At 48.3% G+C, this 17,041-nt stretch overlaps 2 protein-coding genes across 2 annotated transcripts in view; both read left to right on the top strand.

Annotated features, from left to right (window-relative positions):
* Positions 1–445, top strand: part of COPE (coatomer protein complex subunit epsilon) — a 28,055-nt gene extending 27,610 nt beyond the window's left edge. Inside the window, exon 10 of the mRNA XM_027853175.1 lies at positions 134–445. Within this exon, the coding sequence (XP_027708976.1) occupies positions 134–181 (48 nt within the window). The 3' untranslated portion in view covers positions 182–445. The remainder of the gene's footprint in view (positions 1–133) is intronic.
* Positions 317–17,041, top strand: part of CERS1 (ceramide synthase 1) — a 24,827-nt gene continuing 8,102 nt past the window's right edge. The window contains exons 1-2 of the mRNA XM_027853123.1: positions 317–672; positions 12,770–13,286. Coding sequence (XP_027708924.1) covers positions 317–672; positions 12,770–13,286 — 873 coding nt within the window. The remainder of the gene's footprint in view (positions 673–12,769; positions 13,287–17,041) is intronic.

Genomic DNA, 17,041 nt, shown 5'->3' with positions numbered 1-17,041 from the left:
GTAAAGGAGGGAGCTGCCCCCTTCAGGCAGGGCTGCATTAGATGCCCTGTTGAGGTCACTTCCTCCTCAGAACTTTTGTAGGAAGCTTGTGAGAGACTGATGGGGTTCCCCTCCCTTTTGTTTTCTTTTGAAGGAAAATGATTTTGACCGGCTGGCTTTACAGTACACTCCAAGTGCGTGAGAAGGGCCACGGGGTTTGTGGAGGGCATCGGACTCTCCTCCCCAAGAAAGGAAGAAAACCCCCTCAGCTGGCCACCCTTCCCAAAGCAAAGCATTCGTCTTCCCATGCAGGACCATTCCTTTCGGGGCCAATGGGATGCCCTTTCTTGCAGGTTCTCCCCAGCCTCCCTCAGGAGGCTTCTTGCCCTCAGCTCCTTCTGAGGACTCTGGCCAGACCCAGGCTCCTGCCCACAACACCTTTTTCAATAAAGGCTCTTCAGTAAAGGACCCTAGCATGTGTCCCCTGGAGGGTGGGGAGTCAGGGCTCCACCTGGGGCCCAAGGAGGCTGAACAGGGATCCCACAGCTGCCTGTGGGACCCTGGGCAAGGCCCTTACTCACTTCTGCTTGCTTATAAAATGAGGGATGATACCGCTGGTGCTGCACACCCTGAAACCTCTCCTCCAGAAGTGAAAGTTGTGGATAATTATTGCCAGAGCTGCTGCTGGGTGGGGTGAGCCCCAGTTCAGCACCTGAGCCACACCCTGCTGTCTCCCTGAGATGCATCTGCCATCTGTGGGGGCCAGATGGGAGCGTTAATTGCTCTACATGTGTGAATTACTTAAAGTGAACATTTGTTCACATCTGTGATCTCACTGGATTCTCAGCCAGTCCCAGGAGGGGCTGTGGGCTAGGAGTAATTTATCCACAGTTGACGCCGTCCGTCACCCTCTTGGTTCTCCATTCTGAGTTCTAGTTACACTCCTCTCCTGGTTCTCCAAAAGGTCTGAACGCTCCTTCCCAGGCTCCTTTGTTGAGCCTTCATCCAGGACCCACCTGCTGACGCCGGGAACACTGCTGAACCCCAACACTGCCCTGGCTCCTCTTCTCCCTCCATACCATTTCACTTAGTGATCACATGAGCTTCCGTGGATTCCATCTCATCTCTATTTGGATGGTTTTCAGATTTATTTAACCAATCCTAATCTCTCTTGTGACCTCCATCTCCAAAGTGTCCAAAATTGAACTCCTCTTTCCCTCAAACCCTCCCCTACTCTTAATTTCCCTATTAAGAGGGTGGAGGGTAACACCTCCCCATCCCCCAGGCTCACAACCTAGGTGTCATCAGGGCCTCCTCACTCTCACCCCTTAGATCCAAGCTGTTGTCAAGGCCTGTCCATTCAGCCCACCTTGCCATCTCTCATGCCCTTTCTTTCTCTGCTCTGACACTCACCACCTAGGTCTTGGTACTCATCACATCATACTTGGACTACGGGCCATACCCTGCTAGCTGGTATCCTCACCTCAAGGTTTTCCCAGCTCCAGCCCATCCTCCACTGAGCTGTTACATGGATCTTTCCCCCCCCCCCACTTAATAGTATTTTATTTTCTCCAGTTATATGTAAAGATCGTTTTCAGCATTCACTTTTATAAAGTTTTGAGTTCCACATTTTTTTCTCCCTCCTTTCCCTCCCTCCTCCCCAAGACATCAAGAAATATGATATAGGTTATACATATACAGTCATATTAAACCTATTTCCACATTAGTCATGTTGTGAAAGAAGAATCAGAACAAAGGGAAAAGCCACAAGAAAGGGAAAATTTCACAAAAAAAAAAGAGCAAATAGTACACTTCAATCTGCATTTGGACTCCATAGTTCTTTGTCTGGTTGTGGTTAGCATTTTCTCTCATGAGACTTTTGGGATTGTCTTGGATCATTGTATTGCTGAGAAGAGCTAAGTGTATCAAAGTTGATCATTACACAATGTTGCTATTACTGTGCAGTGTTCTGGTTCTGCTCACTTCACTCAGCATCAGACCATACAAGTCTTTCCAGGTTTTTTCTGAAATCTGCCAGCTCATTTCTTAGAGCACAATAGTATTCCATTACATTCATATACCATAAATTGTTCAGCCATTCCCTAATTGCTGGGTATCCCTTCAATTTCCAATTCTTTGCCACCACAAAAAGCTGCTATAAATGTTTTTGTACATGCGGATTCTGTTCCTTTTTTTATGATCTCTTTGCGGTGTAGACCTAGTAGTGGTCAAAGGGTATGCACAGTTTTATAGCCCTTTGTTATAGTTCCAAACTGCTCTCCAGAATGGTTGGATCAACTCATAACTTCACTAATAATACATTAGTGTTCACATGGATCTTTCAGAAGCACAAATCTGACCCCCTTCCCATGATTCAGTCAACTCCAGTGGCCCCCTATTACTTCCAAAATCAAATATAAAATCTGGCTTTTAGAGTCAAGTCCTTCATACCTGCTTCCCTCCTACTTTTGTGGTCATCTTCTATCTTACTCAATTTCGTGTACTCTGTACTTCAGCAACATTACAAGACACCCCATTTCCCAGTTGCATTCATTTCCTGTCTGTCCTCCACATCTGGAACAATCCCCCTGCTCCTTTCTGTCTCCTGGCTTTCTTCCAGTTTCAGCTGTAGTCTCACCTTCACCCTTTCTCTGTCCCGCTTCATGCCAGTGCCTTCCTACCAGCATTTCCTCCAAGTTTCCCTGTATGTAGCTTGATTATACATAGCAAAACAAAGATGTATTTGAATGTTGTCTCCCCCATTAGATTGTGAGCCTCTACAAAGACGTACAGGAACCATGTTTTTGCTTTGTTCATATCCCTAGTGCTTAGCATAGTATGTGGTACATAGTAGGCATTCTTGATTAGATGATTTCAAAGATCCAATCAATCAACAAACATTAAGTACCTACTGTATGCCAGATAAAAGGGCAAAAAATGAAATGCTCTTAAGGAATTTAGATGATATCAGGGGAGACAATGCATGTAGACAGAGCAAACATGAGTCAGACAGGCCCTTCCCTTGAGGTGCTTATCCACTCATAGGCAGAGACAACATCTAGGGAAATGATGACCAGGGCTATCAGGAAGGTTATAGAGGTGGTGTGTGGAGTATTGGGACAGTGGGTTGATACCCTTTCCAAGAACACTGGCAGAGTTGATTTGGTTCCAAAACCAAAAAGAGGGTGGAGGGAGGTATGCCAGGAAGATGGCAGTAGCCTGATAAAGGAGGCCACTTGGGAAGCCCAGGAGTTGGGGAAAGCCATGTGCCAGGAACTGAAAGGAAGCCAGTTTGGTTACACTAAAGTCCAGCAGGAAGGGAGGGCTATAGAATGAGGCTGGAGAGAGAGGGTTTAACAGGCTTTGATAGTAACATTTACATAGTGCTTTAAGATTTGTAAAGTACTTTATATATGTTAGTTACCTATTTGTTCCTCACAAGAATCCTGGGAGGTAAATGCTATTATTATTCCCCACCTCATCTTTTTTTTTATATGCTTTTATTTAGTATTTTGTTTTCCCCCAGTTACATGTAAAAACAATTTTTAACATTTGTTTTTAAAACTTTTTTGAGTTCCAAATTCTCTCCCTCCCTCCCCACCCCCACCCCTCACTGAGAAGGCAAGAAATTCTATATAGGTTATACATGTGTAGTCATGCAAAACATATCCATAATAGTTATGTTATGAAAGAAAACATAGACCAAAAAAACACAAAACAAATTTAAAAAAAAGCCTCAAGAAAAATAAAGTAAAAAAAAAGTATGCTTCAATCTGTATTCAGACACCATCAGTTCTTTCTCTGGGATGGATAGCATTTTTCATCGTAAATCCTTCAAGAGTTGTCTTGGATTGTTGTATTGCTGAGAATAGCTAAGTCATTCACAGCTGACCATCTTACAATATTGCTGTTACTTTGTACACAGTACATTTCACTTTGCATCAGCCCATGCAAGTCTTTTCAGGTGTTTCTGAGAGCCTCCTGCTCATCATTTCTTATAGTACAATAGTATTCCATCATAATCACATACCACAACCTGTTCAACCATTCCCCACTTGATGGGCTTCCCCTCAGCTTCTAATTCTTTACCCCCAGAAAAGAGATGCCATAAATATTTTTGTACAAATATGTCCTTTTCCATTTTGCATTTTACCTCTTTTGGGATACAGACCTACTAGTGATATTCCTAGGTCAAGGAGTATGCATGGTTTTATAGCCCTTTGGGCATAGTTCCAAATTGCTCTACATAATGGTTGAATCAGTTCACAACTCCACCAATGGTGCATTAGTGTCTCAATTTTCCCACATCCCCTCCTACATTTGTCATTTACCTTTTCTGTTCTATTAGCCAGTCTTATAGGTATGAGGTAGTACCTCAGAATTGTTTTAATTTGAATTTCTCCAATCATGAGTTAGAATATTTCTTCATATGGCTATAGATAGCTTTGATTACTTCATCTGAAAACTGATCATTTGATCATTTATCAGTTGGAGAATGGCTTTTATTTCTATAAAGTTGACTCAGTTCTCTATGTGTTTGAGAAATGAGGTCTTTATCAGAGAAACTTGCTTCAAAATGTTTTTCACAGTTACTATTGCTAACCTTATTTCCCTCCATCCTATTTCCCCTCCCCTCATTTATTCTATTTTCTCTCTCCTTTCACCCTGTCCCTCTTTGAAAGTGTTTTTCTTCTGACTACCCCCTCCCCAATCTGTCCTCCCTTCTATCACCTTCTCCCTTCTCTTATCCCCTTCCCCTCCTGTTTTCCTGTAGGGTAAGTTAGATTTCTATACCCAATTGAGTGTGGATGTTATTCCCTCTTTGAGTCAATTCTAATAAGGGTAAGATTCACTCACTCCCCTTCACCTCCCTCCTCTTTCACCTTTTTGTAAAGCTTTTTCTTGCCTCGTTTATGTGAGATAATTTACCTCATTCCACCTCTCCCTTTCTCTTTCTTCCACTACATTCCTCTCTCACCCCTTAATTTTATTTTTTAGATATCATCCCTTCATATTCAACTCACATCTGTGCCCTCTGTCTAAATATACTCCTTCTAACTACCCTAATAATGAGAAAGGTCTTATGAGTTACAAATATCATCTTCCCATATAGAAACATAAACAATTTAAGTTTACTAAGTCCTTTATGATTTTCCTTTCCTGTTTACCTTTTTATGGCTCTCTTGAGTCTTGCATTGGAAAGTCAAATTTTCTGTTCAGCTCTAGTCTTTTCATCAGGAATGCTTGAAAGTCCTCTATCTCATTGAATTTCCATTTCCCCCCCCCCCCGAAGGATTATACTCAGTTTTGCTGGGTAGGTGATTCTTGGTTGTAATCCTTGTTCCTTTGCCCTCAGGAATATCATATTTCAAGTCCTCTGATCCTTTAATATACAAGCTGCTAAATCCTGTGTTATCCTGATTGTGGATCCATGGTACCTGAATTGTTTCTTTCTGGCTGCTTGAAATATTTTCTCCTTGATTTGGGAACTCTGAAATTTGGCTATAATATTCCTGGGAGTTTTCATTTTGGGATCTCTTTCAGGGGGTGATTAGTGGATTCTTTCGATTTCTATTTTACTCTCTGGTTCTAGAATATCAGGGCAATTTTCCTTAATAATTTCTTGAAAGATGATATCTAGCCTTTTTTTTTTTATCATAGCTTTCAGGAAGTCCAATAATTTTAAAATTATCTCTCCTGGATCTATTTTACAGGTCAAGTGTTTTTCCAATGAGATATTTCACATTATCTTCTATTTTTTCATTCTTTTGGTTTTGTTTTATTGTGTCTTGATTTCTCATAAAGTCATTAGCTTCCATTTGCTCATTCTAATTTTTAAGCAATTATTTTCTTCAGTGAGCTTTTGGACCTCTTTTACCATTTGGCCTAGTCTGTTTTTTAAGGCGATTTTCTTCAGTATTTTTTTGTGTCTCCTTTAGCAAGCTGTTGACTCATTTTTCATGATTTTCTTGCATCACTCTCATCTCTCTCCCCAGTTTTTACTCTACCTTTCTTACATGATTTTCAAAATCTTTTTGAGCTCTTCCATTGCCAGAGACCAATTTGTATTTTTCTTGGAAGCTTTGGATGTAGGAGCTTTGACTTTGTTGTCTTCTTCTGACTGTATGTTTTGATCTTCCTTGTCACCATAGTAATTTTCAGTAGTCAGAATTTTTTCTGTCATTTGCTCATTTCCCCAGCCTATTGGTTGACTTTTAACTCTTTGTTAAAGAAGGGCTCTGCTTCCAAGGTGGAGGTGCATTGCCTCAGGCTTCAGAGATTTTATGCAGCTGTTTTCAGAGATACTTCTAGGGACCTGTAAGTTTTCAGTTCTTCCAAGGTGGTATGATCTAAGAAGAGGTGTTTATTCCTCTCCTGGCCTATGCTCTGGTCTGTGAGCAACCACAAGCACTCTCTTCTACCCTGGAACTGTGAGAAGGGACCCCCTCCATTTAGCTACAAGCTTTGCTGTGCTAGTGCCCCTCCTTGCCCTGGGACTGCCACCCAGGACTGCAACCCAGATCCAAGTATGGGCAAAGCAGCAGAGTCCTGCCTCAGTGCCAGCAGAAACCCCTGTAATCTCCTTCTGACCAGTTGTCAGTTCCAGAAGCAGCCACTGCTGCTACTGCTGATTCAGTCACTCCCACAGCCTGCTCCTGGTTTGCTGGGGCCAGGGTTGTGCTGGTGCAGCCAGCGCTGGACAGCACTCCACTCTCTCCCAGGTGTAACAGACCTTTTCTGCTGACCTTCTAAGTTGTCTTTGGCATCTGTGGGCTGAGAGTTCTATTAACCTCCACTACTGCCAGTGATTCATTTGCCCTGAGGCCTGCTTCAGGTTTGCTGGGGCCCGGTCTGTGCTGGCATGCTGGCCTATGCTCCTCTCTCACCCTGGTGCAACAGACCATTCCTTCCAACCTTCCAAGTTGTCTTGGGCTAGAAATTTGTTTCAGTCCATCTTTTTGTGAGTTCTGCTGCTCCAGAATTTGTTTAGAGTCATTTATTAAAGGTATTTGGAGGGGTTTGGGAGAGAACTCAGGTGAGTCCCTGCCTTTACTCTGCCATCTTAGCTGATCCTTGTCTGTTATCCCCATTTTACAGATGAGGGAACTGAGGTAAACAGGTTAAGTGACTTTTCCAGAATCATCCAGCTACAGGCACAGATCAGTTCCGGAGGAAGGGTTTGAGCTTACTACCTAGCTGCTTCTTAAAAGCCAAACAGGAGAGTTGACATTTTGTCCCATAGGCACCAGAGAGCCACTGGAGTTTATTGGCCGCTCAGTGATCCCATGACCTGCTAAGGTCACAAAACTAGTAAGTAGTGACCTGGAACCTGAATCCAGTTTTCTTTTCCTACTATTGTGACATGGCACATTGATTCCATCCTTTCTGGATCGAGGACTGCAGTGTCAGACTGTGTTTGTATCAAATGAAGGTGTCCTCAGGAAACACCAAGGTCTTTTTGCCAGATGCTTAGCTCAGAAAGCAGATGACTCTTGGCCATTAGCAGGATCAGCCTGTGGCCAGTAATGAAAATGTCTTTTGTGAGAAGGCACTGGGTGGATCTGGCCTCAATGGGTATATATTATTAGCTAGGACTGTCTTCTGAAGCAAATGTAAGCTCCTAATAGAATGTGGGTGGATGGGCCTGTGGTATTTGGGCTGCAAGGTTATCAGGAATGCAATCAGAAGAGCAGCTACCATACCTGCAAAGGGGGTGGGGGTGGGATACTAGGTGGGGAACAGTGTGGATTTATGTTGGGGGGAGTGGGAGGTGGTTAGAACTGGTTCCAGAAATCTGTCTTACCCTACAAGAAAATAGGGGGGGAAGGGGACAAGAGAGTAGGGGGATGATGGGAGGGCAGATTGGGAAAGGGGGTAATCAGAAGCAAATACTTCTGAGGAGGGACACGATCAAAAGAAAGAATAGAATAAATAGGGAGACAGGATAGGATTAAGAGAAATAGAGTTAGTTTTTCACAGCATGTCTACTACGGAAGTGTTTTGCATAACTGCACATGTATAACCTATATTGAGTTGCTTACCTTTTCAATGAGGGTGGGTGGGGAGGGAGGAAGGGAGAAAATTTGGAACCCAAAGTTTTAAAAACATATGTTTAAAAAAAATGTTTTCACATGCAACTGGGAAATAAGAAATACAGGAAATGGGGTACAGAAATCCATCCTGCCCTACAGGAAAACAGAAGGGGAAGGGGATAAGAGAAGAGGGGGGAGAGATAGAAGGGAAGGCATACTAGGGGAAGAGGTATTCATCTTGGGGTGGGGGGAGGGGTGAGATGGGGTGAAAATTTGGAATTCAAAATCTTGTGGAAGTAAATGTTGAAAACTAAAAATAAATAAATTTATTAATTAAATTAAAAAAAAAAACTGGTTCCAGAAAGGGAACATCTCTCTACATGAAGTTTTGCCTCCTTAAGGTATTCCTAGGCTGAACAACGTTGTCAAATGAGATAGCATAAAGGGTGGCCCTGGGGTCAGGAAGAACAGTTCAAATTCAGCCTCAGTCATTTACTAGTGGTATGACCCTGGTGAAATCTGCCTCAGTTTTCTCATCCATAAAATGGAGATGAGAACAATAGAATTTGAAGATCAAATGAGATATTTTTAAAGCGCTTTGCAAACCTTAAAACACTATATAAATGCCAACCTGTTAATACTATTGTCAGGTTAGTAAGAGAGGGGGAAGAATTCATTCCTTAGGGAAGGGTTTAGACCAAATGCCTTCTGAGATTCCTTCCAGATCCGAAGTTTTAGAATTCTACGCCCTGAGCAGATGGTCCTGGCTACCCACTCTCCTGCTCTCCCCCTCCCCCTCAGTTGTCCCTGAGCAGACAGCCCTATCTTCAACCTTCTGCACCCTACTGCCTGGAGTTCTGGCCCCCACATGGTTTAGGTCACACAGCTGTTGGGATGAATGTTGGCCTTTGTGAGATGTGCTTGTGGGAAATATGAAAGAGGTTTGTGTTGGGTCCATTGAGTTTCCGACTGCCTGGCATGATAGGGAAAGACACCAGAGCTGTAAACATCCAGGGGGACACAGACCCCCCGCCCCTGGAAAGCTTCTGCTGCCTTGACCCACAAGCAAGCTGGTGCTTCTCCTCCCAAAGTATCCAGTGATGGTGAAATTCAGCCTTTCCCCAGCCCGGCCTATTTCTCTGGTAGCACCCACTCCTGAACTGAAACACTCTGTCAGACTGGATGGTAAACAGACAAAAAGTGTTTTGCAAGAAGGTGGAGGAATGAGTTCCACAGTCATTTTGCTGGGGCCTTCCCACAGTTCCATCCACTGACCACTGCCCCTCCCTAGGGCTGCCTGGGTCTTTGCTGAAAAGAAATTGGAGGAGAACTTGCCAGAGAGCACCTCTCTTGTTACTGAGGAGTATTAACCCAATCAGATAGGGGACCAGAGGAGCTTTGAAACAGTCCAGGGGTGAGCTGGAGGAAGGGAGGGCCAGGCTGGGGGGAAGGCCCTTTCTGCAACACTCCCCTCATCCCTGAAAAACCAGCCAGAAGAAAGGAAACTGAAAAGGCTGGGAAGGGGCCACTCTTGAATGCCACTGGGCAGGTTGGGCCAAGGCCAGGCCTCCTGCTGAGACCTTGGGGGGAGGGGGAGGCTCCACAGGGTTCAGTTTCTGCAGCCTGGCCAGAGTGAGAGCCATTCTGGGCATTAAAGAGAGCGGCCCCATTCATTCGGCAAATATTTATTTCATAGTCACAATGTGTTAGGGCCCTGGGAAACAAAACTAGCAACGCTCCTTTCCCTCAATAAACCTACATTCTCTTTGGAGAGGGATACCACAGATACTTTGTTGTTAAGTTATTTAGTCGTTTCAGTTTCCAGTCCAACTCTTTGTGACCTCATTTGGGGTTTTCCTGGCAGAGATACTGGAATGGTTTGCAATTTCCTTCTCCAACTCATTTTACAGATGAGAAAACTGAGGCAGACAGAGTGATGTGACCTGCCCAGGTTCACACAGCTACTAAGTGTTCAGATTTGAACTCAAGTCTTTCTGACTCCAATCCAGTGCTCTGTTGACTGAGCCACCTAGTTGCTTCCCACATATACAAATCAGTATAATAGAGGTAGAATGTAAGGTCCCTGAGGGCAAAGACTTTGTCTCTTTTATGTCAATCAAAAAATTTTAAAATGCCTACTATGTGCCATGCTCTGTACTAAGGACTGGTGCTACAAATCAAATAAAAACAAAGACTGCCCCCACCCTCAGAGAATTTACAATCTAATGGTGGAAGAGGACACACAAAAGGATGCTGAAAAGGGGGGGAAGGCACGCCATCGAGGGGCCATTATGGAGAATTCCAAAGATGTGTGGTAGGGAATAGGGAGAAAAACTGTACTGAGCCCCTCGTTAAAGAGAGACCCTGGAGCCCTCGCTCTTCCAGTCAAAGGGTACTGAAGACAAGTGAGAACCAGGCAAATTCGATCTTGCTGAATAATGAGATTTCCCAAAGATGAGTTTCCTGGGAAAGGAGGGTGTGATGGAGAATTCCAAAGAACTTTCGTCTTTATATCTGCAAAGCCTAGCACAGTGCCTGGTGCGTGGTAGACGTTAAGAAATTCATGTTGAATTTTGGGATAGAGGCAAATGGGAGATGCTCTGGGAAAAACTGAGGGGAGGGAACACTTGTTCCTGTCCTGTGTGTGTTCTCTCATTTCCCTGGCTCTGGGTAAGTCTGATCCAGACTCAGATCCTAACTCTGGGCCTCTTACTGAGAAGTCAAGTGGGACTCCTTTGGGTATTATCTCAACCAGAGAAATGAGGAAGTAGGATGGTTTGGAACTATCCTAACAGAAGGAGCATGGTACACTGGAGAGAGCACAGGATTTGGAATCAACTGTCACTACCAGTGGGACCCTGGGTCAATCACATCACTTTTCTGGGCGTCCATTTCCTCATCCATAACATGAGGGGTCTGGATCGAGTGGCCAAGGCCTCTTCCAACTTTCAATTTGTGAACCAGAGAAATAAGGAGGTAGAGTAGGTTGGCCATTATATTAAGTAGAGAAATGAAGTGGGAAGATTTCAAAATCATTCTAATGGGAGTAATAATGGGAGTGGTCTGCTGAGAGTTATAACTCTACACCTTCAACTCAGCACTCCAAGCTCCCAATGGTAGACCCAGGGCTTCTTACCAGTGAGCATTCGTGCTACCAAGCTAAAATCCAGACTCATCTTCATAAATTTCTTCCCTCTTCTCCTCTCCTCACCTCCACTCCCCTCCTCTTTCTTTCCCTTCCCAACCTTTTGTTCTCCAACAACTTCCAACTTTGACTCAGAATAACTGTAATCAAATCAATACTACCCCAAATTCCAGCATATGTTATCTTCCCCTATTAGAATGCAAAGCCCTTGAGGGCAGAGACTATCTGGCTTGCTAGTGTTTCTGTCCCCAACATTTAGTAATCTGGCACCTAATTTGCATTTAATCTGTAATTTCATTCATTCCGGTAGGACTGCTAGGTCTTCATTTCTACACAATTTCAACTGGAGAAATGAGGAAGCAGGATGAACTCACTGTAAGCATCATCCTTCTAGAGCACTAGAGGAGGTGGAATGGTTTCTGACTCTTTTGTAAAATAGGCTGGCTGCCCACTTCATCTTTCCCCTGGTCACAGCCCTAACAGAACCTCCAGCTCTCCTCACTGCTCAGCTCACAGATCGGCTCCTGACCTGATTCCTTGATCTAAGTCCCTCATCTCTAGCTTGTTTGGAAGGGCAAAAGGAAAACAAGTCAGATTTGCCCAGGGCTAGACTCTGTCTAGGCAAACCCACCTTTTGATCCTTTGAATTTGGAAGTTGGAACAGGGGAGAGCTCTCATGCCAAAGAGGCTGTAACTGGGAAATCCTGAGGAGAAGGGAGATGGAACCAGATGAAAGGCAGTTTGAAAGAGTGGACTCGGGATTCAGGGGTCTGGGGTTCAAATGCTGACTTTGGACAAGTCACTTGACTTCTTTGGGAGACAGCGGCACTGAGGTAGCCTGGTAGTACATATTGGAGGGAAATGGGGAAGAGGCAGAGGACTGATGGCATCTCTGGGATGCCTCTTTGGCTCATCCCCCAAGGAAAGCCTGGGCCACAGGAGTCCAATCATTCAAGGCAAAATGGCCCCAGGAAAGAGGAAGGGAGCTGCCTTGTTGATTGCAACTTCTCTGCTTTTTCCCTGCCTCCTTTCTTCTCCTGAGTCAGAGGGGGCCAAATGGATGGGATGATCTTTCAGAGCCTGGAGGACCCCGGGATAGTTAGTTCTGAACCCAGAGCTGCACGAGAAGACAAGAGCCCCGAGTCCTGCCACCCTCCTTCACCAAGGGTCATCTCCCACCCCATGTAGGAATGCGTTTGACCGGCAGCAGGGAAGGGTGGCGGTGGTTATCCAGTCTCTGCCTGGACCCCTGCAAAGAGGAGGGGATCACTTCCGAGGCTGCCCATTTCATTGCTGGACTATTCTGATGGCCATAAGGGATGAGACTGCAGCCCCCTCTCCGGTGTGTCGGACAGGAAAAAGAGGGTCTGAAGACTTTGGAACTCGGGGGTCCCAGGTTCTAGTCACTGTGTGTGACCTTGGGCCAAGCGCTTTCCCCTCTCTTGGTCTCAGTTTCCCGGTCGGAAAAGGGGGAGAGGGGGTTTCTAAGGATAGTGGCAGTAGCTAGCGTGTGCACGGGTCGCCCCCCCTCCACTTTGGGGAGCATACAGGCGGGGTAGGGAGGCGGGTCCAGGGGGCGGAGCTTGCACCTCCCCTCTTCCTTCTCCCCCAGCAGCTCTTCCTTCTCGGTGCTGCCCACCCTGCTCTTCCTACCACCGTCACCCCCACCCCCTGCCCCAGCAGCTCGCAGGGCACCTCCCCCCCTCCTCTTCCCCCTTGGTGCTGGCCACCCTCCACCCCCGCCCCGAGACAGCCGGCGGGGCCCCTCCCCTCCTACTACTCCTCCTCCTCTCCCCTCCCTGCCGCGGTGGGTGACGTGCGCGCCAGGCAGGCGGGCAAGCGGGCAGAAGCCGGGCGAGGGTCCCCCGTGGGCCCGGCGGCGGGGGCAGCGGGCAGGCATGGCGCCGGGGCCCGGGCCGGAGCCCATGCCGGGCTACGCGCAGCTGCTGCAGCGGAGCTACCGGAGCCTGCTGGACGCGGCGCGGGGCTGTGCGGACTGTGGCTGGGAGCGGAGCCGCCGGAGCTGGGCCCAGCACGCGCACCTGGCCGCCGCCGAGCTGCTACTGCTGCTGCTGGCCGGCCTCGCCTGGACCGCGCTGCGCCAAGCCGCCGCCGCCCGCCTCTTTCGGGTCAGTGGCGCCCGCCGGCCGGGCCGGGCCGAGCCGCGGGGAGGGCAGAGCAGGAGAGGGGGCGCCGGCCGGGCCGCGGGGAGGGCACTGCCGTGAGGAGGGGGCGTAGGCCAGGCCCAGGAGCGGGTAAGGCCGGTGGGAGTTGGGGCACAGTCCGGACGGGGAAGGGCTTGCCCCAGGAAGGGGGCTTGGACGTGAGCTGGGAGCTCCGGCAGGGTGGGGAGGGGGCTGCCGCGCCTGAGGGGCGCGGCCCAGGCCCGGCCGAGGAGGGGGCTGCCGTGGCGTGAGGGGCGGGGCCCGGGCCAAGCCGGGAGGGGGCTGCGGGGGGAGGAAGCTGCTATGTGCGCAGGTGCAGGCACCCCCGGGGTGGGGGTAGACGGAGGACAGATGCGGGGGGAGGGGGGGCGAGAGAAGGCGAATCAGGGATTGACCGAGGAGAAGCCCTGGACATGTGGCTCCCCGTGTGCGCTGGGGACGGGGAGAGGAGAGGGTCACGTGACCGGGGGGGCACGCTTGGCCACATCGGGCTGTGCTGCGGCCCGGAATGGGCACCGGGTCTGGCTTGGGCCGGCATGTCTGGGAAGGGCCGGAGGGAAGAGGGAGAATCGTAGGGATGGGGCCGGGCTGGAGAGCAGCGAGTGGGGCCCCCCCCCGCCCTGCGGCGCCCTCTGAAGGTGACTGCGGGAGCCCTGGCCGGTGGCCCAGTATCAGGTGCTTCCCCGAAGTCAGACCCAGGACGCGGGCGCCGACCCTCCCTTGCTTCCTATGGACTGGGATGAGTGCAGGCCCCCTTATCCCTGTGACCGGGACCTGTCGCCCAGCCCTTTGGTGGTGAGCTAGAGGGAGCGAGACTGGGCTTCCTCTCCCCTTGGTCTGCTGGAGGGGCTGGAGAAGGGTGTACGAGCTAGGCAGGCCCCTTCCTGGGGCAGACTCCAGGCCCTGAACCCCCCTCAGCCCCCTGGGTCTTGGCTCATAGTCTAGAGAGATTTACACCCCTCTACCACCCCCACCCTGCCCCCCTACTGTCTAGGGGCTTGGCAGGAATCAGCCTGGGAAACAGCATGGGGGGAGGCGCTAGGGGATCCAGTGACCCTAACAATGGGGCCATTCTCTACCAGGGAAGAAACTGTCCCTTGTGTTCCCAGGACATGGGACATAGTGTCAGCTTGCTAGGAGGACCCCCTGGGAAGGGGTCCTTGTTCTGACTCAGTAAGCCCTGATTCAGACCCCACACCCCTCCTCTTCCTAGCTTGGGTCTGGCTGCAGCCTTGTTTCTTAGATCCGTACATACATAGGCTCAGGCTGAGAAAAGGAGAATTTCAGGGCACCTAGGCCACCTTCTCCCTTCCTGAACAGGAAGGAATACCCCCTCTACCACTCCTCATCCAAATTCTACTTGGAAGCCTTCAGTGATGGGGAACCCCCTAAGGCAGCCCCCATCTATCTGGGGGAAGCTTTGAGTGTTGGGAATGTTTCTCTTTATGTTTGCAACTTGCACCCCTAACCTGTGTGGCTGAGGTAGAACAGGTCTAATCCATTTCTGTTGTATTTGAAGGAAGCTGTCTTGTCCTGTACCTCAGATATTCAAGGGTTCTTAACCTAAAGGCTGTGAAGTTTTTTTTTTTAATATTTTGATGATTGAATGTTAATAGAATTGGTTTCCCTTTGTGATCTTGTGCATTTCATTTCATTTCATTCATTTATTTATTTTTGCATTTAAAACCAAGATTCAGAGAAGGAATCCATAGGTTTTACCAGACTGAAGGCCCAAGGGAACCATGACATACTTACAAAAGCTTAGGAACCTCTGCCCTATGTGTTTCTTCTCCTGGCTAAATATCCTTCCTTCTTTCACCAATCCAGAGTGCCCTCATCTGGACAGACTTCCACTTATCAATGTCCTTCCTAAAATGTGATGCTCAGAACTGAACCCGAGCCTCCAGATGGGTCCTTTGTTCAGAGCAAGTCATTGTGGGGCGGTCTCTGCCTGCTTCCCTTTCTCCCCCTCCCCCTCCTTATGGACACTGTGCTTATTAATGAAGCCTAAGATTGAATGAGCATTTTTGGCTCTTGGGTCACGTCGTTGACTCATCTCAGGCTTGTAGGCATCGTGACATCTGGCAGACTCCCCCCAAGCTGGGGGCAGGGGATAAGCTGGCAGACATGGCCTGGATCACTGGGATCCAGAGATGATGCATAGTCCTTGTTCTGGCCAGCACAGATGATCCTTCCTTGACTAGTCCAGACCCTCAGCTACTGACACAGGAGCTCCAGAATTTGTTGGAACAATATTTCTTTTCTCTCTGTTGTCCTCAGGGACTCCAGTGTTATGGAGAGGCACCAAGTTCAGAATCTATAAAGCCAGGTTTCCTTGTGTTGGAAAGGGCCTGCCCTTCCCATGCCACCCTGACTTTCATTCAGGAAGGTCTGGACTCTGAGCTATGTCTCTAGAGGTGGCCCTGTTACTTCCCACCTGTGATGACAGACCAGCTTTGTTCTCCCATTTTATAGATGGGGAAACTGAGGCCTCAAGAGAACATCTTTGTGAGGGAATAGGGAGGATGAGACTCAAGATCAGGGCCCCCAGTGCCTGGGCTCTCCCATGTGCCTGCCTCACCTACCACCTTTAGATTCTCAGATAGGAGGAGCCATAGACGTCTAGGTGGCATAATGGGAAGGGTGCCTGGCCTGGAGTCAAGAAGACATGAGTTCAAATCCAGCCTCAGATACTCTCTAGCTGTGTGACCTTGGGCAAGTCTCTGTACCTGTTCGCCTCAGTTTCCTCATCTGTAAAATAGGGATAACAACAGCACCTTCTTCCCAGGGTTGTTGTGCGGTCTAAATGAGATATTTATAAAGCACTTAGCACAGTGCCTGGCACTTATAAATGCTAGCTATTTTAGGAGGGGGTAAAGCAGGATTGGAAGGGGGTGTAGAACCCATCTAACCCAACCTGTAGCTGAACTGGGAATCTCCTCTCCAACTTGCCAAACGCATGGTCACCCACCCTTTGCTTGAAGACCCTTAGGGACTGGGCTCCCTGGGGCAGCCCATTCCCCTCTGGGGTAGCTGCAGTTTTGAAATTCTTTGAATCCCAGCCTAGATCTGCCCTCCTGGTAGGTAACTACCTGCCTTCCCCATTGAGCCTAGTTGTGCTCTCGAGGCCAAGGAGAGCAAAGCGAATCGCTTTATATGATAGCCAGTCCAACACTGGAACTCAGGGATGGGTTTCTCCCCACTCCCCCCCCAGACTTTTTCCCCTTCCTTTCTTGACTCCTTTGTTCCCCTCCTCACACCGATGGCCTCCTCAGAATAGGGTCTAACTGGCCTGTGATTATTTAGCAAATCTGTGACCCTGCCCTCTGAGAGCGTCCCCAGCCTGACTACGTCCTTCCTAAAATGTGGTGCCTAGAACAGAAACCCATAGGATCTTTATCAATTAATGTGGCGCCCAGAGGGCCGAAGGGGCTGGATGTGTGGGAGGGGGAGCAAATGTGGAGGGGACTGGGTCTGATAGAGGGCAGAGAAGCTGGACAGGCCCCTCCCAGTACTCCCCTGGGGTGGTGGAGAAAGTGGTGTAGGGGAAAGGGAGCCGGGACCTGAATGGAGAGCAGAGACTCATAGCACCTCCCTCCAGGAACCAGCCTGTGAGGGGCTTCCTCAGCCCTGTTGCCAGGGGAAACAGGAGTCCCTCTCCTGTCACCATGGCAACATTTCCCCACTCTGGTGCGCCCTCCCACTTCTGAGGAAATGTT

Source organism: Vombatus ursinus, unplaced genomic scaffold, assembly GCF_900497805.2.
Source record: "Vombatus ursinus unplaced genomic scaffold, bare-nosed wombat genome assembly UNPS02009918.1, whole genome shotgun sequence".
NCBI lineage: Eukaryota > Metazoa > Chordata > Mammalia > Diprotodontia > Vombatidae > Vombatus > Vombatus ursinus.
This window is presented reverse-complemented; position numbering and strand designations above follow the sequence as displayed.